The 23,795-nt window shown below is 43.3% G+C and overlaps 1 protein-coding gene and 2 non-coding genes across 4 annotated transcripts; 2 read left to right on the top strand and 1 right to left on the bottom strand.

Annotated features, from left to right (window-relative positions):
* Positions 1–5,089, bottom strand: LOC133890644 (ETO1-like protein 1). Of its 2 annotated transcripts, XR_009904085.1 has the most exons (6): positions 4,335–5,089; positions 2,508–4,220; positions 2,122–2,413; positions 1,219–1,528; positions 256–527; positions 1–172 (listed from the first exon to the last, which is right to left on the bottom strand). XR_009904085.1 is itself a non-coding variant. In XM_062331111.1 (5 exons), the coding sequence occupies exons 1-5, from the start codon at positions 4,463–4,465 to the stop codon at positions 307–309; spliced, it is 2,667 nt and encodes an 888-aa protein (XP_062187095.1). In that variant the 5' UTR covers positions 4,466–5,089; the 3' UTR covers positions 1–306. The 2 variants fall into 2 exon arrangements, 1 of the variants encoding a protein (XP_062187095.1); XM_062331111.1 differs by having other exon boundaries at positions 1–527.
* A 16,671-nt stretch (positions 5,090–21,760) lies between these two features.
* LOC133891819 (small nucleolar RNA R41) lies at positions 21,761–21,844 on the top strand. Its single transcript, XR_009904276.1, has one exon. It is a non-coding gene; the product is annotated as a small nucleolar RNA R41 (small nucleolar RNA).
* Positions 21,845–21,963: 119 nt separating this feature from the next.
* On the top strand, positions 21,964–22,043 carry LOC133891839 (small nucleolar RNA Z155). Its single transcript, XR_009904294.1, has one exon. It is a non-coding gene; the product is annotated as a small nucleolar RNA Z155 (small nucleolar RNA).
* Positions 22,044–23,795: the final 1,752 nt, after the last annotated feature.

Here is a 23,795-nt window from a genome sequence, read left to right as displayed (position 1 = left end):
TTGTGCAAAATGTGAGTGCAAGGTTAACTTCGTGATAACTGGATACAGACTGAATGTTACCTTATGCACGAAGTTCGCCGATTAGCCATTACTTTTACAAAAGCCATGGGCATCGAGTGCTAAGCTCTTAATCGATGCTGACTTTTAAAGAACTAGTTACCTTTTTCCCTTTCTGGCGAAAAACATCATAATACAGTTATTAACAAAGAAACGAAAGAAAAAAAGGAATCGAGTCAAAGCTGTCATGGGGCACACCTACGTGGCATAAATCGAGGTATACAATACACAATACATCACCACAGTTCGTTAGGGTTCTTGGCTGTTCACACGTTTCTGAAGCTCGAGCATTTCTTGGTGGTTTGGGTCCAAAGAAAGGGCGGCTCTACAATCACGGAGAGCGCTAGGGACGTCCCCAATATGTTCATGGAATGCCGCACGAAGATGCAATAAGTGGAGGTCAGCTTTGAATGAAATTGCTCTGCTGAGCTCTGCTATTGCCTCTTTCTCCTTGTGGCTGTCCATCAGCACTGTGAATCAAAACCAATAATATAATGCGTTATTACATTAATATGCTGTGGAAAGCTGCACATGAAAAAAAGATGTGCCGTAAAGTATGGCAACAAAAAAAGGCTACAAATATGCAACTGCGACTGTGAATTTAAGACTGCCAGTTTTATATCTCATGATATCTCGGGAAACGATATTAGAAAGACCAGATAAGAGTAGTATTATGGTCTGCATGTTTCAGTATTTTAACATTTACCTAAGGACTCCCTTGGCTTATCTATCTTTTTAAACATAAGGCCAATGGATACAGTATCGGACATTTTAGGCAAGAAGCATAGTATTTCCAATTCAGTCAATATTTAAATAACTAACTCTGACAAAAAAAAAGGTAAAGTGATGACAGCTAGAGTTATTCTAAAACGAAGGCGGCTACAAAAGAAAATGTTTAGTGAAACACCAATTGTGCAAAATGCTGCATCATAAGGCATGATTTACTGGTTTTCAATGCAGAACCCAAGAAGACATAAAAATGTTTAGTGAAACACCAATTGTGCAAAATGCTGCATCATAAGGCATGATTTACTGGTTTTCAATGCAGAACCCAAGAAGACATAAAAAATGACAAAATACAAGGTAGCCTGCCATTACTGCTGAAATAATTTTGGATGTTCTTGACAAACATGAAAAGAAAAAAAATCAGTTTGATCTAACCTGCTGCCCGGTATCTGTACGGATAAACTCGTAAAGGGTCCAGTTGGGTTACTATTTGCAAATCCGTCATTGTTTGTTCTCGTTCGCAATATTCCGAGCGCTTCTCATAAGCTGAAGCATTGTTTTTTGCTTTCTCAATCAACTTTGTCATTTCATCGTATGCAGCTTCCCTGTTGTTCCTGAGAAAATGCACGCGAGCAAGACCTTGATGGGCCCTGGTGTGTCGAATCTTCAGTGCACTTGTATAGCAATCAGCTGCCGAGTCTAACTTCCCACAATCAACATAGACACCACCAAGGTTGTTCAAAGCCTGCAGGTAAAATAATGCACAGAAAATGTTCAGGACCCCACATACCACAATGAGCAATAGGGTCAGACTTGTTGGACCCAATACCAGCCACACGTATGAATAAATCTCAGATGCTGTTGGTACTGCAAAACATTGTACAGCATTCTGGATGCTACTGTCTTATACTTGGTGGATCAATGTCAGCCAAGATGGTGTAGAAATGCATTCCTTAGCCACACAAGTTCATGATTAAGTTTAGCAACACCTTTCATGTTGTTCAAATTCTTGAAGTTCTACCATTTTATTTCAAAATCATACACTACATTGCAGTGATCATGCTTCACTACCAAGGACAAATTATATATTATATGATTGCCAGGAGGAAGATGTATTTGTGACAGCCATCGTAGATACTATAATATATTTTCTCCCTTAACTCTCATTTCTCCATGGCAGCTAATACACAAGCAAGCGTCATGTTACATGCTTATATTGACTCCATTCAAAGCGTGTTTGGAATACTTCGTGTCTAACAAAGCATATGAAGTCTTAAAGAATTCACAGCAAGCGTAGTATCAGGAATCACTTTTCTGTGGGAATACAGCACCACGAACCTGACCCTTTCGAAGCCGGTCTGAAGGGCACTTCAAAGCATCTTCAAGAAGAGAGATAACAGTCGCAGAATAAGAAGGATCAACTCCTGAGTCAGCCAAAACGTAGGCTTTCAGAAAGAAAGCCTCAAATGACCTTTGAATAGAAATAGACTCTTCTGCTTTTTTTAGGGCCTCCTCACAGTGCCCAGTGTCATACAAAAGCCACCCCTCATATACTAGCCGTTCATGCTCAGTTGCTGCATGTTGCCGTGCCAATTGCAAACTACGCATTGCTGCTTCAGGACAGTTCAACCTGGAAGCCCAAATATCAAGCACCACCTACCATTAAATTGGAGACCAAAACAACCATAACAGAATCATCTGAGAGATGTGCTAGTAGAAGTTACCTAAGGAGCAGCAAAGATTGCCTAAAGTACAGAACACCTTTTGCTGCATCTGACTCAAGCATCCTGTATATCACAGAAAGGGAACCAATATCATCCACTGATGACCAGCGCTCGTACAGTTGGAGCCAACATTCAGCTGTATTCCACTGCTCAACATGTGCCCCGAGAAGAGTGCCTATTTTGGAAGCAGCGACACGTCCTTCCAACATCCGGTACTCAGGAGAAAGGGTAAGAATTGCATGGATATCACATATGGCAGACTTGTAGTCTTCAAGAGCCAAATATAGACAAATCCGGAGCTCCAGGCATTCTAACGCTAGCTTGAAACCCAGGAGTCGGTTGATTTCCTCTAAGGCAAGTTTAGCATCTTTCTTTCTCATCAAGGATGCAGCTCGATACATGTAAGGGTAAGTAAGCGTAGGATCCAGCTCAGTTGCTTTGTCAAGGTCTGCCAACTTTCTATCACCTTCAGAATACAAAGACCTCTCTAAATACATCCACCCTAGTGGCACATTTGATGTTATGACAGAACTGAGCTTCTCATAAGCCAGAACCTTTTTGCCTTGTATACCAGCGATTCTAGCAAGACCAGAAATGGAATACACATGACCAGCAGAGAAGGCAACCTCAAATCGGTGTTCAGCTTCATTATATTCCTTTCTCAAAAGTCTAATGCACCCAAGCTGATGAAAAGCTATTTGCTTCTGGGTAGGAGTAACTGCTAATTGAGCAAGCTTCTCTGACAAGCATACAGTTGTCTCTGTCCTCGGAGCAATGTTCATTGCAACTTCGCTAAGCAAGCAGTATAACAAAAAGGACGCTTGTCCAACCATGATAAGTTGTTGTTGTGCATTTGCACTCAAGAAGAGGCTAATTACTGTCTCATCAGTTAGACAATCGGGAAGCTCTTGTAAAAGCATTTGCAAGCAAGAAGCAGCAAGAACTGGCGCATTTTCTTCAAACGCCAATGCCATGAGCTCAACAGCATCCTGCCTTGATGAAACAAAAGAAGCCAGTTTCCTATCACATGCATCTTTTAGCCTGTCACAACAAAATGTGTTTGCAAACACCAAGATCTCCAACAAGATTTCCAAAGGCAAATCCCCTAAACTGCATGTAGAACTAAACTCAGAAACAGCTTTCATGCCCTCCAACGAAATACCATTCTCTGACAAATCAACAAGCTCAAGCTGGGACTCAGTGAATGGTCCATTAAGCATGGAGCGAAATGGGATTGACAAAGACGCAATCTTGCACCTATCACATGTCACCCTCCCATCCCGTATTTGAAAGGTCACCATGGAAGAAACTTGAGACGAGGAGCCTGTCTCACATGAACCAATTATCTCAAAATTTCCCGCAGGCATCTCGGAAGCAACATCAAGTGGCCCAAACTCTCGGCATAACTTCCTACATGATGCAAGGATGTCAGATATCATCTCCTCCCCCTGCTTCTTGTACCGCAGCCATGCCCCAAATATGATCTTCTCATGCACTGTGCTTGCACAGCGCCACGCAGAGTGCAGGCTCCTCTGGCGCAATTTCGCCTCCCCAAGGCCCCGAAACACCTGGGATTGGACCAAATACATCCCTGGCCGCTCACTTGGTGTGCATTGCTCGAGCTCCTCGTGGATCCTCGAAAGCACCTCAACATAATCCAGAGGCTTATACAACGGCACTACAGGCGGCTCGGCAATCTTGATGAGTGACTCGCTGCATAGCAAAAAACTGAAGTTAATAAGGAAATGTAATTCAACAGCATCACAGTGAATAGTTGAACCGAGCTAAAGAGTGAGGAATTGCTTGAATGGTGTTAACCAGGCTCACATGGAGGAAGGCGAATAAGATGACTTGGGCAGTTTCCCCCGCTCCACCTGCAGCCATGACTGAGGGTTGAAGCCATAGCCATGGATGTGTTGCTCGTCGCACGGCGACTCAGACAGGAAGCTGCTCCTCATAGAGCACAGCAAGGAGAAAACCTCCCAAATCTCCACACTCTCAGATTTTCACACAAATCACAGATACAAATCGCGCGCTAATGGCATAACCACACCAACCGCGAAGCACGAGGAGGAAGCCAAGAACCTACGAATCAGAATCTGTAGAAATCCTAGCTAACTGGGGAAGAAGATGCCAAGAAGGTAGCAGGAGAAGATTAGAACTCGATGCCAAGGAGGCGCCTTTCACAGCTTTACCCGACCACCAACCGATTCCAACCCACGGGAACCAGAACAAATCCGACGAAAATGAGCCAAATGGCCCGCAAAATCGGCGGAAACGTCCTCTCCGGACCGAATCTTGACCGGAAAAAAATGCAGGCTTGGGTGCGGCCGCGACGCCGTGCGCCGGATCGAATTCGACGGATCAAATCAAGAACAGTGCAATAGCTGGTGGGAGGAGGGAGTAGGGAGCGCGGGGCCCACCGGTAGCGGCTAAGGGCGAGCTCGGATTCGGATCCTGCGAAAGCAGCTTCGTGGAGAATAACGGAGAGGTGGGAGAAGACGAGGAGCCGAGAGGAGGGAGGAGGAAAGGAGAAAAAAAATTCTTTTTCATAGTGGATGTGGAGAGGAATAAACAAAGTATAGGTATTGGCCTTAGCATAGCAGAGAAAAATACTTTTTTATTTTTGTAGTGCATTTCTTTTCTGGAAAAGAAAATGCTGTGCCCTGCACATGAATCCATGCAGAGTCACAGAGAATGTGGGGTCCTTACAATGTGAAAGAAAAATGCGCATTCCTATTCAAAATTTTCAAGAGAAAATGTGGATATATTCGTCTGTTAGTCAGAACATCTTCTATTAGAATGCATATATTAATAAGGATTTGTCAAGGAAACAAATATGGCATTTTTGTGTTCGAAACATATCCCAAGCGTGTTTGTGGTTGTTAATATAATGATTAAACTAGCGCAAGTGCGTTGTCAAAGAAAACGCCAGTTACGGACATTCCATGCAAGGTTATCATTTTTTTTTTTGTGAACAAGTGCTAAAGCTTGGTGTTTGTTGGGATTCAAAATTCATGTTTCGTTTAATTGTTCTGTTCCTGATGGATTTTTATGCTTCTAATGATTTATTGCATATTCGTATTTTTAAATCCTTTTCTGAAAAATAAACCATCCCCATATTATTTCCAAATATGAACCATTTTCTACATGCCATTTGTAGCTGGCGCTACATGTGCTCCTTTAAAAAGAAAAAAGGAAAAGACAGAGCAGTTTTATTTTTTAAAATTGCTAAGAAGGGGATTTAAATAAAATGCCATTACTAGAAGCCTTGGCAAGTTTGGTAATTCTAACTACTGGAGTAGTACTAGTGTAGAGGTAACAGCAATAACCACCCACTAACCGTACTTTCCCAGCCACACCATACATGTATGTTTGTATGTCTACTGGTACCTATTTTTTGTGTGTTTCTATGTTCATTGTTCTCTCTTTAATCATAGCGATAGCGTGTTGTTTAGTAGTCCTAATCGAAACTAAATATGATAATCTCGCTCTCTTGATGATGAAGTGGGCGCTTAACCTACCTCTATCATGATAATGTACATATAGAAAAGCTAGCTTAACCAACCCACTCGTATTGTGATAATGTACATATAGGAAAGCTATGCGCAATACGTCCAATGTAAAATGTGGGCTTACAAAACAGTGGTGGATCCATAATTTAGCGATGGGATATTCAGTCTACATGGTATAAAAATCATGGACTCCCGATACTTACTGCTGTGGTATGAGAAGATTGGTTCTTTCCAGTTAATAGACCGAGTAGGGGATGGATATTAGTTTTGACTAGGTAGTCTGATGTATTAAAGCAGCAAGCAAACAAGTTCACTCAACTAGAGTTATATAGTATAGCTGTTACATACTTATTTTTTTTTTAAAAAGTTGAGTATTCAGTTGAATACCTTTGCACCAACGTGGGTCCGCCCATGTTACAAAATGTCGATACCACTCCTCTGAAAAGCTCTATGTCACGATTTTTTTCCCCGACGAATCAACAGGGACAGAGAACACCGACCTAAATGATACATTTCATTGTTGAAAAGCTTAAAATCGGTTACATTTGCTCGAGCACAGCACGCCTAGGTAGGCGAGAGGGGGAGGGAAGACAGATGGTGAAGAGCTAGCTATGTTATACTTGAAGTAATTGATAAATGAACACTAAAGTAGTGGGGGAGGGGGCTCGAATCTAAACGCCGAGAGCACTAAAGTACTGAAGATAACAATGACCCCTCCTGATTCTGTAACAGTAGATTTAGTGGTAAATTTGGTCACTCTAACAAATGATAGGGTAGAAAAAATCAAATGCCCCGCCACCGAAAGGGTCGGGCTCGCCACATTCCTAGCTTAGAATGCAATATTTCAAATTCCATGTGAATATTAGAAAATTCAAGTACATGAAAGGAAGATATAAAAAATTATTCACTAGCAATAGTATACTCCTTCCTTTCAGAAATAGTAAACATATTTTTTAAAAAAAAATCAAATTTTGTGTACTTTGATTAATATTTAATTAAATTATAAAAATATCTAGTGTATAAAAATTATACAACTAGGTTCACAATTCAAAATAATTTTATACTATATAGATTTTATAGTTATAAATAATATATTTTGTGAAAAAAAATAGTTAAAATCTAATTTTAAAAACTAAGCCTAAAATAAATACACCTACTATTTTTGAATGAAAGGAGTAATAGCCAACTAAAAAATTGTTTGTTTTTGTTCATCTACTTGTGCACGAATTGGTTGAGGTAGATGGACCTAGATTGGATTTATGGGGTTACGAGAATCAGCACGAGTGTTTTGGAGTTTTTCAAGATGAGAGCAGAGAATGGTTGGGAGACATGCGTTCATGCATTCACATCATCAAAAGTACAACTAACAAGGTCCCAAGATTAATGAAGACGCTTTGAACAACGACATAGTTGTTGAGCGTCATAATGTTTATGGTACCGTTGCATCCTTACGGTTTTTGAAAAGAATTGGCGTGCAAGTGTCCTATTCTCCATACCGAAAGATCTCAGCGCAGCCATTGCAATTTGCAATCAGGTAGAAGGCATGGATTCTTCTAGTTCTTTCTCGAACCGTTTTAAATAAAATTTTAAAAATGTGCCTCCATAACTACATTTTTCCAAATCTAAATCTTCTGGGCACGACATGACCGTGGAATGGTTGGCTATCATTTCGACATGTGAGAAATTCCTGCGGTCCACCGCAGAATTTCTATGCATTTTCTATAAATAAATGATTCTTTTTCCACCATGGCATGTGAAAATAACCAAAGGGCAACACAATCATTTCACATAGAACTTCTATATACAAAACATATATATATAGAAAAACTAGCATGTAATCCTAGAGTACATACTCCTGTCTTAATTCATAGTTGATTCCATTATAACTTAAGTATATATTATTTTCTGAGATGTATACACTATTTTTTAATATGTATACAATATTTTCTAAGATGTATATGCTTCTTTATAAGTGAAACATATATTTTTTAAGATTTATATACTGTTTTTTAAGATGCACGTGCTTCTTTCTGAACATCTAGTAGAGGAGGAGTATGTACATATGAGAATACATACTTTGAGCTCGATTTATAATTGATTCCGTTATAACTGAAGTATATACTATTTTCTTAGATATATATATACTACGTTTTGATATGTATATACCTCTTTATAAGTGAAATATATATTTTTCTAAGATTTATATGCTACTTTTAAGATGTATATATTTCTTTTTAAATATCTATTAGAAGGAGAGTATGTACACTAAAGTAAAAAAAAAATCGTATATATATATATGGACACACTAGCGTTTATAGCTTAGCAACATGAAAAAAAGACTCGATAATGTCGGGCATTTTGGCGGCTCCAACTTTGATGAACAGTTTAGCCTTTTTGCAAATCAAAAGCCGATGAAGAATTGATTATAGGATTGTGACAATCTAGCAAGCAAATTATAAAATCTAAACCTCAAAAGCTACTTATTTATTTCTACTCTAGATTATAAAAACTGTTTTCACCATCCTTACTCGAAATAAACAAGCCCTAAAGAAGTCTAATTTTGCTGCTCGAGGCTGGCATGTTGTCCTGTGGATGCTGGCCAGAGCCCGACCAAGGTGACAACTGACAAGCAAGTACTGTAAAAAGTTCCCCTGCGTAAGTGCGTCTGGCAGTGAGCTTTGCATGATTTTGCAAGCGATGACAACAAAAAAAGAAGAGAAAAGCTCATATCACATAGCGGCTAGTGGATCGTATGGATCTGCATTATGCAACACAAAAAGATGGCTGCACGGCGAACATGTGCAGCCATATTAGGTCGGATGGCTGAGGGGCAAAATGGTTCTTTTACTTGGGCATAGAGAGGAAAAGAAAAGAAAAACGATTAAGAATATAAGAAGAAGAAGAAGAAGAAAATCAAGATGACAAGGTTCTAAGTAGCAAATAATTGAAGGCAATGACCGAAGTGGCAAATAAGGAAGCCACATCTTTTGAATGACAAATGATCAAAATTATCGCGGCCTCTCTTATATACAACTGACTCACACGTATTCTCGTAACCAGGATTTTTTTGATTTTTTTAAATTTTTTGAATTTAAATTCGGTTACCGTTCGTTTCCTGAAACCGAGCCGAACAGAGATGATCGGTTATCACGATTTTTACTCGATAACCGTCGAATTTTCAAGCTTGCTTGTAACACATGTACTAGATGCCACCAGCCAAAGTAACATGAAACACTCTCACACAATACAGGAGGAACGACATGCATTCAAACGTCTCATGATGAATGCTTAAAAAGGGTCCGCATTCATACAAACACCAAAACTAATTTCATAGCCTCAACATGGAGTGAATCATCAGTTTTGGTGTTTTGGTTGATTAAAAAGGTAACAAAAAATAACTTAGCCCTAGCCGTAAGTCCGAGGTTAAAATCTCGCTAACACATCGCCGAAACAAAATTGTACGTGAACAAGGGACCGAGCGTGATATTTTTTTAAATGGATAAATTGTAATAACACAGATCTAATTTACCCAACTTTCTTTGGCACGCCTAAGAGCACCTCCAGTGTTGCTCCAAATTGAATCGAGAGAAGTCCATGGTTTGATTTGTACTGATTTATACACTGGAGCATACGGACCGAGGAAAAAGACTCCTCTGTTCCAACAGTGGTTTTGGTTCAACTCGAGGGGATAAAAAGGTCGAGTGGCACAACTGCTTGTTGTTAGAGCTAATTCTTTTGGACATGATCAATAGCTCTAAGATCAAACACTTTAATTACTTGTGGAAAATACAGCAGACAGAGACCCTCGCGTCGCTCCATAGGGGCGACTCGGGGGGTGAACGCACTGCGCCATCCGAGCCTGTAGCATCGCTCCCCACTTGGCCGCCACCGCCGCAGCCACCCAGCGGTAGCGGTGGCTGCCGGTTCTCCCCGCGCCATCCGTGCTTCCCTCCCCTCCCCTTCTGCCTCCCCCCCTCCGATGTTGTTTGGCTGTTCTCGGCCAGATCTGCCGGCGGCTTGCTGGATCCAGGTGCGTCCCATCCGGATCCGTTGGCTCTATGCCCGGATCCAATGGTGGCGGGCCGCCCTCGCCTGGCGGTGTTCTGGAGTGCTGCCTGCGCCGTCGTCGCCCAGGTGGTGGACATCGCGATAGTGTGCGCCTGCTGGTGCAATGTGGCAGGTTGGTGGTGCTTCACTAGGGCCTACCTCGAGCCTAGCTCCTTGTGCTGCAGTGCGGCCAGCCCTAAGGCCGCGTGCGCGCCGTTCTGCCACTCGCAGTGCGCAGTGATGCTGTGCTCGACGGGCGCGCCGTTTGTCATGCTCGACGGGCGCGTCGTTTGCCGTTCGAGCCTCTTCTGTTGCACAGGCGGGTGCGTGTCGGTGTTGGGGGTCGCGGACACCGTGACCTTCTCCTTGCGCGCTCCCCAGTGGCCGCACCAGTACGCGACTGATGCGCTCTTACACCCTGACGATCTTTATCAGTGGTGTGCCGTGCTCCTAGATGGCCACTTGTTGTTGCTGCTGTGCTGGCCATCGCGTGCTGAGTGCCGCATGCATTTCCCGTTGTTGGCGTTGCTGGGCGTCGTGCTGCTGGGCGCCACGGCTGTCTAGCCTCCCTTGCCACCATGGGTTGCCCGTGTGTCCATCGCTGTCGTGGTGCCACCGCCGTGGTGCTGCTCCCCCGTGTGACCAGCTCCTGGCTTTTGCGTTGCTCCTCCCCTTGCTCGGTCTCCTCTTCTATATGTTGGGTCTGTGGGGAGCTTCGTGATGTGGGGATGGCCGTGGGATGGCGCAGTTGTGAGGAGGTGGCGACCAGCGACAGTGGCATCGTGTTGTTCCCGGCTCTTGGCTTTTGCGCTGCTCCTCCCCTTGCCTGTCCTCCTCCTCTTCTGCAGGTTAGGCCCGTGGGGAGCTTCGTGTCGTTAGGCTGTCTAGGGGACAACACGGTTATGGGGTGGCGGCGATGCTGCTACTTTGGTCTTTGGCCTTGTGCGGACGGGCCATGCGCGAGGGGCAGGAGGTGGGAACCACTAGTGAAAGCTTTGTCTGGTCTTTGGCCGGCATCGACGACGGCAACACCCTCGGACGTCGTTCTCCTCCTTGAAGGTGTTGTCATGGCGTCTCCCCGCTCCCCTCCACTGGAGTCTCTGGGTGAAAACCTTGTCCGAGAAACCAGACAGGCGACGGCAGCGACTCGACGTCGCATCCTCCTTGGAGGCGTCGCTCTAGAGATCCAGTTTCTCGCGCCACGGTGGCCATCGGCTTTGTGGCAGCATGGTCGGGTTTGGCTTTGGCTCTGTCTACTCTTTGGACTGATGGCTTCTTCTGTAGGTTCTACCCCTACGTCTTCATATTGCGGCGGATCTTCATTGGTTTTGGTGCTTCTCGTCAACGTTTCGTCCCAATGTGCATTCCTCCGAAGCGACACGTTGCTGACTTGTGTGACAGAGAGGTGCGGCGTGGGAGCATGGCTCCACCGACCGGGTTGTGTTGTAGTGGCATGGGAGCGGGACTCTACCGGTTGAGTTGTAGTGGTGTGGGAGCAGGGCTCTGTCGACCGAGTTGCGAGGAAGTCTATCACTTTTTTGGTTAGCGCACAAGTTGAGTTGGGTTGGGCTTGTATGTTTGTCTGGTTGTGCTTTCTAGTGTTGGCATCTGTCTTGAGTTGTGGTCGTAATGTCGTCCTTGGGTTGTCTGCTGGTTTCCTTTAAAACCGCGTAGTTGTGAGGTTTTCGGGTGTAGTTTCCCTTATAAACTGGGTCAATTCTCTTTTTCTGTAAAAAAAATTGTCAATGCTCTTGCCGTCCTTTTGAAAAAAAATTACTTGTGGAGGCATGAGACTGACTTGAGCCAGACGATGCCATTAGGTCTTGATGATGGCTCTGGGTAGATAGATGTGTAGGCATTTGTGTTGATGTAGATGACAATGAGGTTGCCGGCGTGGTGGATTGAGTCGCCAGCACTGTGAAGTAGTCATCCCGTTGGTGAAGATGGTTGCGGCGGTCTTCACCCGGTCTCAGCACCCTTAAGGATCGGATTAGGGTTCTAGATATGAGGAGAGGTGGCTTAGACTTGCATGAGTTGATCGTTATCCCACCGACCCCTCCTCTCGTCTGTTTATATGGTGCTGCACGGGGTGGGATCACAACCAACATGTTGGATGCCCCCGATCAGGGCGTGTACGTGAGGAACGGGCTCCTCCTTAGGACTTGGTCTCTGATCGTCCATGATGGAGCTGAGATTAAACACCAACATTCTCCCCCTTGATCGTAAGTCTAACATCATAAGCCCACTCTCAATGAAACAACATACCAAGATAAAGCATGACAGTGCCAATGAAATACCACTGAAACCCAAATACCTATAGTATACCACTCCATCTCGAAATAGAAATTCATTATAATTAATGGCAGTTGGTTTGCTTTATGGTCCTCTTATCCAGTATCATATGCTTTCCAATAACTCCATACAGGCAACATAATCACGAAAAATATGGGGTAGTAAGCCTTTGGTGAGTGACGCCGCAAGCATTAACTCAGTATTTATATGCTTGACACTGATAATTTGATTCTGAATTCTATCTTTCACAATATAATACTTAATATCGATGTGTTTAGCAGTACTACTAGACTTAGAAAAGCTACATAAGTGGTTTTAAAGTGCTGTCTACCACTTTTAATCCAGGTATTAAGCTCTTTGGCCATACAGCCTGCTCGGTAGCCTCATAACATGCTACAAACTCAGTTTGCATCGATGACAATATTGTAAGTGTCTGTTTGGAGCTTTTCCATGAGACAACTCCTCTGACGAAAGTGTGGATATAACATGTCATGGTTTTTCTTAGTATCCACACACCTCGCAAACGAATTCTTAAATATAAGCATGTAGTACTTAGTACCTTGCAATTAGCGAAGGACTTTCTCAACGGCTTTCCAGTGGTTCAGTCCTGGATTTGACTGATGTTTGCCAAGTATCCCGGTTACGAAAAATAAATCAGGGTGCGTACATAATGCTTCTGACAGCTGAAGCATAAGGAACCGACTTCATCTGATCGGCTTCATGATGGTTTCTCGGACATCGCATATTAAAATATCCCTAACTTATTGCCCTTAACAATAGGAGCAAGCGAGGTAGAGTACTCATGCATATTGTATTTCTTTAGTACTCTGTCAATGTATGTTTTTGAACCTATCTTGGTGAATATCATTATAAAGGACGTAAGAAGCTTCACCAAGATCCTTCTTATGACTAAGATGATGAATTTTCTTCCCCTTTTTAAACTTTGCTTAAATGCAATTGATAATTTCCTTATGATTTGAACCAAAATGAAAGGAATCATTAGTAGAGCTTTATTGTTATCAATCCCTTCTATTTGAGTGTTGCTTTGAACCTTTCGATGTTTTTCCTTAGAGTCACATTTTGTTTTGTAGACCCATTTACAACTTATTGTTTTGGTTCTGTCAGGAGTTTCTACTAAGTCTAATTTATCATTATCGCTCATAGATTTTAATTGATCCTTATATGAGTTGGGATCTTCTAGGATTGTTGAGGCTCATCGTTAGGTGTTTCATTAGGAATTTCAGAAACCTCAACAGCTCCCCTCATTTATGCAATGGTCAAAATCAGAGGAGTCCTGAAGGTAAAGGTGGAGAAATAGTTCCTTAATGAGACGCTCTATTCACCCTCTCGAAACGTGGCCAAAAAGACAACGCCACGGTTTCGAATAAGTCTCATTATTCACATCACAGACATTCAGAGATATCAAGAACTCATTCAGAAGAAGTAAGACTAAAAAATTTCTTAATTAAACTTAATGATATAATTATTTTCTCTGGAATTACATTAATAACCATATCGTCCAATGAAAAAACTAAAGAGAAATTCCTCCTGAAAGAAGGAAACATGAAAACATTATTAAGTTGAAGAATGAAGCTGCTATCTAAATACTAATGGAAGTGATATGATAGCTACAACTTCATCTTTCTTTTATTGGCAACTCTAAGACTTTGCTCCCCTTTTATTATGGTTGTCACGGTATGGAATGCCTGTAATGAGTTGGCAACATACACAATGGCATCAGAGTCAATTCACCATGAAATAAGGGAGAAATTAACATAAAGAGATTCATTAATAAATATTATTATGTTATTACCCTTTCTTGCAAGCCACTTCAGGAAACCAGGACAGTCTTTCGGGTAATGTCCTATCTTGTTGCAGAAGTGGCAACCATCATCCTCAGTTTCTTCAGTGTCAGGGGCAGAAGGAGTTTGGCAGCCATGTCTGTTATCATCATGATGTGTTCTCTTATGCTGTCGGATCCATAATTGTACTTAGTGTTGAGGAGCTTCTGAATCAGTGTACTGGTATAAACCTTAAATGTGCCTTTGAATTGCTTCTCCACGGATGACAAGTACGTCTTAGCCTTTTTTGAGGTGGGATTGCTCCCCTTATAGCTTCTGAAATTGAGTTTCTCATAATAATTAGTGACATGTGGTTGGACCGCTCTCACTTCTAAGAAAATGCATCATAAGTTTTCTATAATTCATCATAATTCTCCACATCAACGGCAGGAGTAGTGGGAGAATCAACCCTGAGTGCATAGTCAAGATCCAAAACACCAAGGACAACAGTCACCTTAACTTTCCAAGCGAAAAAAATTATTCCCCATAAGTTGCTCTATGCCGTCAATTGTGGTGGCAACAGAGAAAGCGTTAAGAGCTGAGGAAAAGATTTGGCAAGATTAGAGAATCATCATGAAATAATATTTGCACGAAATTAACCCTACGTTAGTCTGATTAAAATCATAAAAACTCACAAAACTTTAATTCCAATCCGTATCATCGTTAGGCAGAAAATGGAAAATAATTTTTAATAAATACATAAATAGCACATAATTACAATCAACATTGGTCAGAAAGTAATTATGGACATGCATAAAATTAATCATAAGGTTCAGCACATGATCACAGACAACGTTGGTCAGTATGCAACCATGGCTAAAAAAGACATCAAAATTCTCTAAATAAATTTTCCCATTGGTTCCAATTTATCCAGAGAATTTTTTTATAGATTTTAGCACATAAAATGTCATAATTTTGGGCCAAATTAGTTCAATTAAAACCAGTGCATAAAAACATTAAGTTCACTGGAAAAATCACTTTAGAGAAAGAATCATGAATTTTGGTCCATCATTATATATATATATATATATATATATATATATATATATATATATATATCACATCAAACATTAATCATTTTGGGCTATTATCATAAAAAATCTGATGCATAAAGGAAAAACATTATAAATCACTAGAAAAAATTACTTTAGAGAAGTAACTTTGAATTTATTTATTTTGGGCCATAAGCATCCAGGAATCCGGTGCATAAAAGAAAAGCATTAAACTCACTGGAAATTTTAATTTAAAATAAAGAGCACAACCCTAAAACCTTTCGGCCCAAAAACTCATGCTAGCCCGTTTTATTTCCTGCAGGCCCATTACTTCCCGTGCGAGCGCACGACCCACGAACGTGTGGCGGCCCAGTGCAGTACCAGCCCATAAGGGTGATGCCAGCCCGAGTCACCAACTCCAACATATGATCCCGGTCGTCCATAAGCATCCGACGGCTCAATGTTCTTTTTGCGCGATCAAAACCGCGACCCCCCCCCCCCCCGAAACCCTAACCCTAATCATTTTCCCCTCTCCCGTATCGACTGCGCCACGCATGAGAGATAGAGCAGCGAGGGAGAGAGAGAGAGATCCGGTGGCTCATCATCACCAGCGAGAGAGAGAGAGAGAGAGAGAGAGAGAGAGAGAGAGAGAGAGAGAGAGAGAGAGAGAGAGAGAGAGAGAGAGAGAGCAACGTCGTTGTGGATTCGCTCACCGACGCATGCGTGCGGTCGAGGTCACGCGTGGTTCCATCGAGTGGATCCATGGTGGCACCCGTGAAGGCCGTCCACGCACGATGAAAAGAAGAGAGGAAGTCGGCAGAGCACCAATGTGCACAAGCGGTCCAGCAGAGACAACTCAAAGATACCATGCGAAAGAGATCCGCACGCGACGAAAAAATCAAGAAGGAGTTGTGCCACCAGAAAGGAAAAAAACAGCCCCGACGGCTTCCAGAATCATCATTGCGCTCCCATGTAGGTAAGCATTTATCATCTCCTCTAGGGTTAGGGTTCTAATTTTAGGGATTAGGGTTCCATTAAAATTGGGGATTTGAACTTTAAGGTTTAGGATTAGGGCAAAAGGGCTCATGATTTGGGGAATTTGCATTATGTATACCATGAATTTTTCGATCTTCCCTCCTTCTACATGCTACCCGAGCTGATTTGTTCTTAACTGAGACCAAAAGGACCCCGAACTTGAGCAAAAAGACTCGATCTGAGCCCAATTCACCCCCCAAAACAAATCAACAAGCACACAAACACATGTACATACATAAACATCTAATTCATCAGCATAAACATTCACTAATTGCATTAATCCGAACCCAAATTGAACATATAGGTCACTAATCATGAAGATAAACATAAAAGTGATCTGATTTGTGGATCATTAGGACTAAGCCAAAACAAAATTGAAGCTGAATTACAGCTAATCTATTTGTCCCGAAACCTAATTGATCTTAAGTATAACTAATCGATGACTAATTCACTTAAGCCGATCATAATTGACATCATCTGGTCATTATCTATGATCATTAAACCTAATTGGGTTTGATTAAGGGCAGAGTGGCTCTGATACCACTGTTAGAGCTAATTCTCTTAGACATGATCAATAGCCCTAAGATCAAACACTTTAATTACTTGCGGAAGCGTGAACTGACCTAAGCCGAACGATGCCATTAGGTCTTGATGATGGCTCGGGGTAGATGGATGTGTTGGCGTTCATGTTGATGCAGACGACTATGAGGTTGCCGGCGTGGTGGATTGGGTCGCCAACATTGTGAAGTAGTCGTCCCGTCAGTGAAGATGGCGGAGGCTGTCTTCACCCGATCTCAGCACCCTTAAGGATCAGATTAGGATTCTAGATATGAGGAGAGGTGGTTTAGACTTGCGTGAGTTGATCGTTATCCCACCGACCCCGCCTCTCGTCTGTTTATATGATGCTACATAGGGTGGGACCACAGCCAACATGTTGGGCGCCCTTGGCCCGGGCACGTACGTGAGGAACAGACTCCTCCTTAGGACTGGGTCTCTAATCATCCATGATAGAGCTGAGATCAAACATGAACACTTGCTTGGTCATTGTGCTTTGTAATTTGGGGAGTAGCCATAAGAATTTCAATTGATGTCGTCACCACCGCGATAGGGGAAATATGCAGCTATCACCCCATCAGACATAGGCTATTTTTGTTTTGGATTGTAAAAGCTGGATTGTGATCATAATCTGCAAGCTAAAACAAAAAGTTGGATTGTAAAAATTGGATTGTGATCACAAACTGCAAGCTAAAATAAACAGCTGGATTGTTACAATCCAGTCATCAGATTATAACAATCCAGCAATCCGTCTTTCACCAGCTTTTACAATCCATAGTCTAGCTTTTACAATCCATAATCTACAAGTTGTTTTTCACAATCTCCAGTTGAAACAAACAGACCTGTTAGAACATGCCTTCCTCCAATCCTCTTTATCTTCATCATCCGCATGTACCACAGCCTCGTCGGAGGAAGGGCCACCAATGGAGGAGGAAGGCTAAAAGGTGTGCCATCAGTGCTGTCAGACCAACATAGAAGCTTGATCCAGACGTCAGTGCCAACTCCGGGTGCGATTGCAGCAAATCTGGGCGTCGAAGGCCTTCCGCAAGCGATTTTTGCGATGATTTGTGCGGTGGAGGGTGACAACGATGTCAGATTTTGGGGGTGGCGATGCAGTGGAGACGAAGAAAGAGAGGCACCGGTGGTTTTGAGGAAATAGAGGGAAAAACAGTGGTTTCGAAAAGAAAGGGAGAAAAGGCATTCTTCACCACAAAGATGGATCCCACAAAACTGATGGTCATGGTTGGAGCAATGGAACCAAGATCTATCAAGAGTTATGGAGGCAAAGAGTTATTGTAAGATTCCCTCCATTCTTGCTGTGTTACGGGACAAGTTAGGCAAATTTGTTTGGCAAGCTTATGGTGTGATTAGTTGTCCGCATGAGATTTTGCCCGTATGGACCGTATACACAAGCTGAGAGGAAGCATATTGAGCGAAACTACATTTGCTGAAAAGAAGAATGTTTAGTTGATTACATCCGTCTGTATAGGGTGAGCATAGTTTCTGTATGGTTGGCCAAATCTAAGGGGATGAATATGTTGAGATTATGATTGGTTGCCTGCATAAGGTTTGTATAATTGGTGGCCGAATCTGTATGACTTGTGGGCTCGCCTGCACATGCGGATGTGATGCGATTGCATCCTCCGGGCATGGCTCCGGAGTGAAACACGATCTCTCCATCACTTTGGAGCCTGGATGTCACCATATATTTATACCCACCAGGGCAAACAGGAATAGTGGAAGCAGACAACCGAACAGTCTTCTTCCGAGTGAATATAGCCTTCCATAGGGTAGGATGAGCTCATCTGGGTAACCAATCACGTCCTTAGCTACCTAGTGCCTAGGGAAGGGAGAAGGGTGATAGAAGGAAATGTGGGCTCTGTTTCGTCTCGCCTTCATGGTCCTGAATCCTAAAACTACTTATATTTGGATCAAATGGTGTAAGATCGAAAGACTAGCGGAATATGTATAAACTCAGGGTTCAAGAAAAAACCGCAAAAATGACCAAAAGTATAATAGCGTCATTTTTATTGGTAAACCGGGAAATATTGATGTAATATTTATTAGCAAGTAGTGAATGCCTTTTGGTAGTCAGTCACACACGGTGCAACGGGCTGGTATTAGAGAAGAAAGCCAACCCACTAGCTCGTCGAGGAAAAGAACAACCCGGTTCTTATAACGTACGCAAACGTGTAGGCTGCCGGTGACTGGGGGCCACCACTTGGCGAGATAGATAAGCAATAGTCGCAGCTTTTCTGATAAGAAAGGTTAGAGTTATGGTAAGATTCACTAGTTCATGCTGCGTTATGGGGGCAAGTGTGGCAAATTTGTTTGGCAAGTTTAGATGTTAGTCTCTACTGTATAAAATACGAGTTAGTTCGTGCGTCATCCTCTCACACCTTCTCTCATCCTGCCTATCTAATAGAAAACCGGATAAAAATCACATCTTCTCTATCTCGCGAAAGTAAAAACCATTGAACCAGATCTATCTGCTCACCACTCGGATCTATCTGAATCCCCTTCCCACCGGATTCTTTCTCTCTCCTCGCGCTGTCCTGTCTCTCCATCCCTCTCTCTCTTCGACATCCGGCCATAGAAGCGGTGCTGACCATGGTCCATCGGCGACGACGTCCAGATTCAGTGAGATCCGTGCACGACAGCGATGCCGAATAGGACGAGCCCCGCAGGCACCATCCAGAGAAAGGGCGGCAGCGCGAACGATCCCGAGATGAATGGCGATCGTCCTCCCCTGATCGGCAACGACCTCCCTTGCACGGACAAACAACGCCAAGAAGGACTCCACCGCACGGCTGACGCCCCTACTCGGTGAAGGACACCATCGCGTCGTCGACATCCTCTGGTCGGTGAAGGCCTCCACTACAACAGCCTTCCCTGCTCAATGACGACCTCCGCTACACTACCGGCGTCCTCTGGTTGGGGAAAGCCATCACCGCGCCGGTAAATACAATATGTTAAACTGGGCATTAGCACTTGGACTTTGTGGCTAGATTTCCTTTATATATGAGATGCCTTCACACCTCCTCTCGCAATCTTCTCCTACAACCTTGTAATAATCAGGCCTGCTTCATCTATCTATACTCCTATAAAATACACGAGTTGCGACAGAAGCGAACGATCTCCACCATCCACCCGAGTTGATCAAACGGTCACCACGTAAAAATTCTCCCAGTTCCTCATAAAAACACATTTAATCTCACATTTATTGTCTTATATATCCAGGCGTCTGTCGGAGGATTAACTCCTGTCGCAGGGATCCCGAGAGATCCCTTTTTAGAGATTCGGCCGGGGGGATGATCCTAAATAAGTTCGTCGGAGAAATGAATGAGAGTAAATGCAACGGCCGGTGGTGGGGGAGGATGACCTAGTGCAAAAAGAAGTAAATGCACCGGAATTTAGACAGGTTCAGGCCGCACGGGGGCGTAATACCCTACTCCTGTATGGATGTGATAACTGTCCTGAGGAAATCCCTCAAGGATGTTGCTGGTTACAAGAATATTGGCCTAACTAAGAGCTTGAGGCTCCTTGTTCTTCGGCAGGGACTGTCCCTTGTGCCTTGTGTTCGTCTATGGTTCGGTTCTTGATGCTTGGGTGCTTGCGATCTCTTGTTGGATTGTCCGTCGATTGGGTTGTTCTGATTCATTTCTCTTCTGTGTGGCCGGCTCTTTTTGTACTCGCCGGCTGAGACATGCCCCGAACGGGAAGGAGGGGGGTACAAGTTCCAAGACTCCATGACTAGGAAAGGCGTCATCATTTCTTCTGGGTGAAGTGACCGGGGGTGGAAAAAACGCCGCACGCCCGGTCACCTGTCACCATAAACGCCCTGGCAACGGGCGCCGTGTAGAGGGCCCACCGGGCAGCCGCAGAGCGACCCGGCGTGCCCGCCCTGTCTTGTTCCTCTGCCACAGCAGGGCGGCAGACGGAACGCCTTGATCCTTGCGATGCTATCCCAAGGCAAGCCGGATGATACGGGACGGGACCCGTGCAATTAATAGCCCCACGCCTCTATGCCAAAACATGGCAGGAACTGACACCGCGGCAGGAGCAGTTGGAGATGTCAGGCCACGCATGCTCATTAAATGCGGCCTCGGACCTCTGACTGATTGACACCTCATCGGCGGACCCCTCGGGGGCCTTTCTAGGTCGTCGGGGCACCGAGTGCTCGGGGGTACTGTTCACCTCCCCGAGCACTCTCTCCCGAGAATGCCTATCCTTGTCCTCGGGGTACTGGGTGCTCGGGGGTACTGTTCACCTCCCCGAGCACTCTCTCCCGAGCACTCTTGCTCGACCCTCCGGGGAACCGAGTGCTCGGGGGCTGCCACGTGCAGCCCCGAGCACTCTCTTCCGAGAACTCCTACGCGGATCCTCGGGGAACCGAGTGCTCGGGAGCTGCCGCACGCAGCCCCGAGCACTCTCTCCCGGAACTTAGCTCTTCTGATCATCGGGAGACTAGGGTGCTCGGGGGTGACCGGGCACCTCCCCGAGCACTTTCTTCCCGGCACTTAGACTCTGTGGATCATCGGGGAACTGGGGTGCTCGGGGACCAGTGACTGTGGCCCCGAGCATCTTCTCCCGGGACTTGAACTTTTCTCACCCCACAGGAGGGACCTCGCGGGATGGCGCCATGTGGCGGATGGCTGGCCTGGCCTCAGGACTCAAGGACCCTCGGTTCCTGATACACCGGCAGCATCCAATATTTGTCTTTCATATATTCTAAAATATATCTAGTCTCTCATTATTTGTCTTACATACCTAGACGTCTAACATTTACCTTCTATAAATTGTTGTATCCTGGATTGATTACATGTGCGGGAAACATGTGTGTAGTTTCTAGTGATCCAAAAATCCTCGGTTCTTTCATGTTTCATTTTCTGTTTGATTTTTGAATCTTAGTTGGGTTCCTCTTTGTATTTCCTGTTTGTCTTTTTGGTTCTTGTTGCGTCTGTCGCGGGATCTGATTGGCGGCAGTGATGACCAAAAAATACCTACCTATTTTTGAACTCCTGATTGAGAGAAACCAATGGATCCTTCTGAGCCTACCAAGATCTATGCGATTTCCTATCTACTATGTTGGTTTTTTCTTATCTATTATGTTGGTTTTGAAATGATTTGCTTTGGATCTTTTGCCATAGAAATTACGAACATCAATGAGATTTTGCCTGATTGATGTGATGATAAGCTTTCACAGAAACTGTTTTTAAGTGTTCCACAAAAATTCAGACTACAATTATCTGGTCAACTCTAAAATCTTGCTTTCAAAGAAATTTCTTCTTGTATTCCATCTTGAGTTCTTTTCGCCCTAAACAGATGTTGTGGTATGTGCACAATAAGCCAATGCTATGGATGATAATATAGGAAGTTGAAATGTTGTGCACCTGGGCATATTAATTGCCTTGATTTCTTGTGCTCCTGAAGGAAGTGAAAAAAATGTGTGATGATTCCAGTATAGCTAAAACACTGAAAATATTTGCAAAACAAAGCTATCATAATAATGGCTCTAATTTCTTTTGTTCATCTTGAGGCAAGTGGTTGTGGTCGTGAAGAAGGCAACAGAGTATGGCGCGGTGGATATATGGATGAATGAACGTCTCAGGAGGGCATGTGCTAGTAGCTGTGCAGATTTTCTTTATGGACTTCGTGAGGTATACTCTCAGTTAGGTGCTTATGTTGCAGTCTTTTTGGTTCACTTGGCCTCTTCTTTTTTGTTAAACCATCTTCATCAGATGCTCTAAAAATTCATCTTTTATAACACTATTACAGCATCCTTAACACTATTACAACATCCTCTATTTTTTTATCTCTAGCAGCTATCTTATTTCCTACTTTTTATTACTTTTCTCCTCTATTCAGACCCACAGTCACCCTATATAAACAGTGTTGAGGGAGGGAGAGAGGGGCATCAAATTTGCTGCTGTCGTATCACTGTTGCGCTCTAGTTGTATCACTGTAGCGGTGGAAACCGCTTCTGCTGGAGGGCAATACGGGTAGTAGAAGCGGCATATGCTACTGCTACAGTGATATGACATGATTTTTGGGCTCTGTTGGAGCTAGCCTTAAATCTTAATATAGGATTTAGTCCAAAAATGGACTTAGCTTTCTTTGATTGATTCCTGAAACTCGCATTGCAGGTTGCTTTTTAGAGCAAATCTAAAGGTAAGGGAGCTTATTTGGCATTTTGAAGGTGAGGATACACTTTTTTATGTCATGCAAAGCAAGGAGTTCCCTTACAATGTAAGTGCTACAATTAAGTTTGAAAGATAGTCTTACGTGAGTCAATTTACTTGCTTCCTTTATAAACTTCAGTTGAACCAGTTTATTTTTTGAGGTTTGTTATGCTATTCGTTTGTTTACATGAACTGTAGTTAATTTAACTAATTATCACCACCTTGATTTTGAGAGCTTCTCAGTTATACTTGCTTGCACTGTGTTGACTTGCTGAGCTGTACTATATAGATCAAGATGATGTAATATGATAAGCTAAACAAATTATGCTTATGCCATTAAAATAATGCACATAAAAACTCTAAATAGCAGATGATTGTAATTTGCCTCTTGCATTAGGTAACAAACTATTTCTATATATTCAGACAACTAATAGGGCGTAAAATATGTCGCCTCTTACAATGGTTCTCTTCTTTTGTGCTGCATGATTCCCTTAGAGGTATCTACCAACCATCGGATCAGGTCAAATAGGAGGATAGTGGGCACGCCGATGGCTGGGGCAACAGAAGTGGAGTTACAAGGACTCGGGACGTAATGGCATATTATGAGCTAAGAGCTACTAAGATAAGACAAATAAGGTAGCACGCTATTGGCGAAAACGAGGAACATAGTCAGTTGGGTTGTTCGGTCAGAGGAGATGATGGCGGGCTGTTGGATGTGCATCCAACCGAGGGATGTTTTACCCAAAAAAAACTTCACTTTTAAGTCACTAAGAATATTGTATATATAGATGTTCTTGTACATAAATGTCTTTAGGAGTTATTGTGAAGA

Source organism: Phragmites australis, chromosome 14 (genome assembly GCF_958298935.1).
Source record: "Phragmites australis chromosome 14, lpPhrAust1.1, whole genome shotgun sequence".
NCBI lineage: Eukaryota > Viridiplantae > Streptophyta > Magnoliopsida > Poales > Poaceae > Phragmites > Phragmites australis.
This window is presented reverse-complemented; position numbering and strand designations above follow the sequence as displayed.

What these genes read in the sequence shown, in the direction of transcription:
- LOC133890644 (XM_062331111.1), bottom strand. Translation starts at nt 4,465, where the DNA reads ATGAGGAGCAGCTTCCTGTCTGAGTCGCCGTGCGACGAGCAACACATC. An exon ending in ACCGGCTTCGAAAGGGTCAG is followed by an intron (nt 1,529 to 2,121) that starts GTTCGTGGTGCT and finishes TTTTACCTGCAG; the next exon opens with GCTTTGAACAACCTTGGTGG. An exon ending in GTACAGATACCGGGCAGCAG is followed by an intron (nt 528 to 1,218) that starts GTTAGATCAAAC and finishes TTTGATTCACAG; the next exon opens with TGCTGATGGACAGCCACAAG.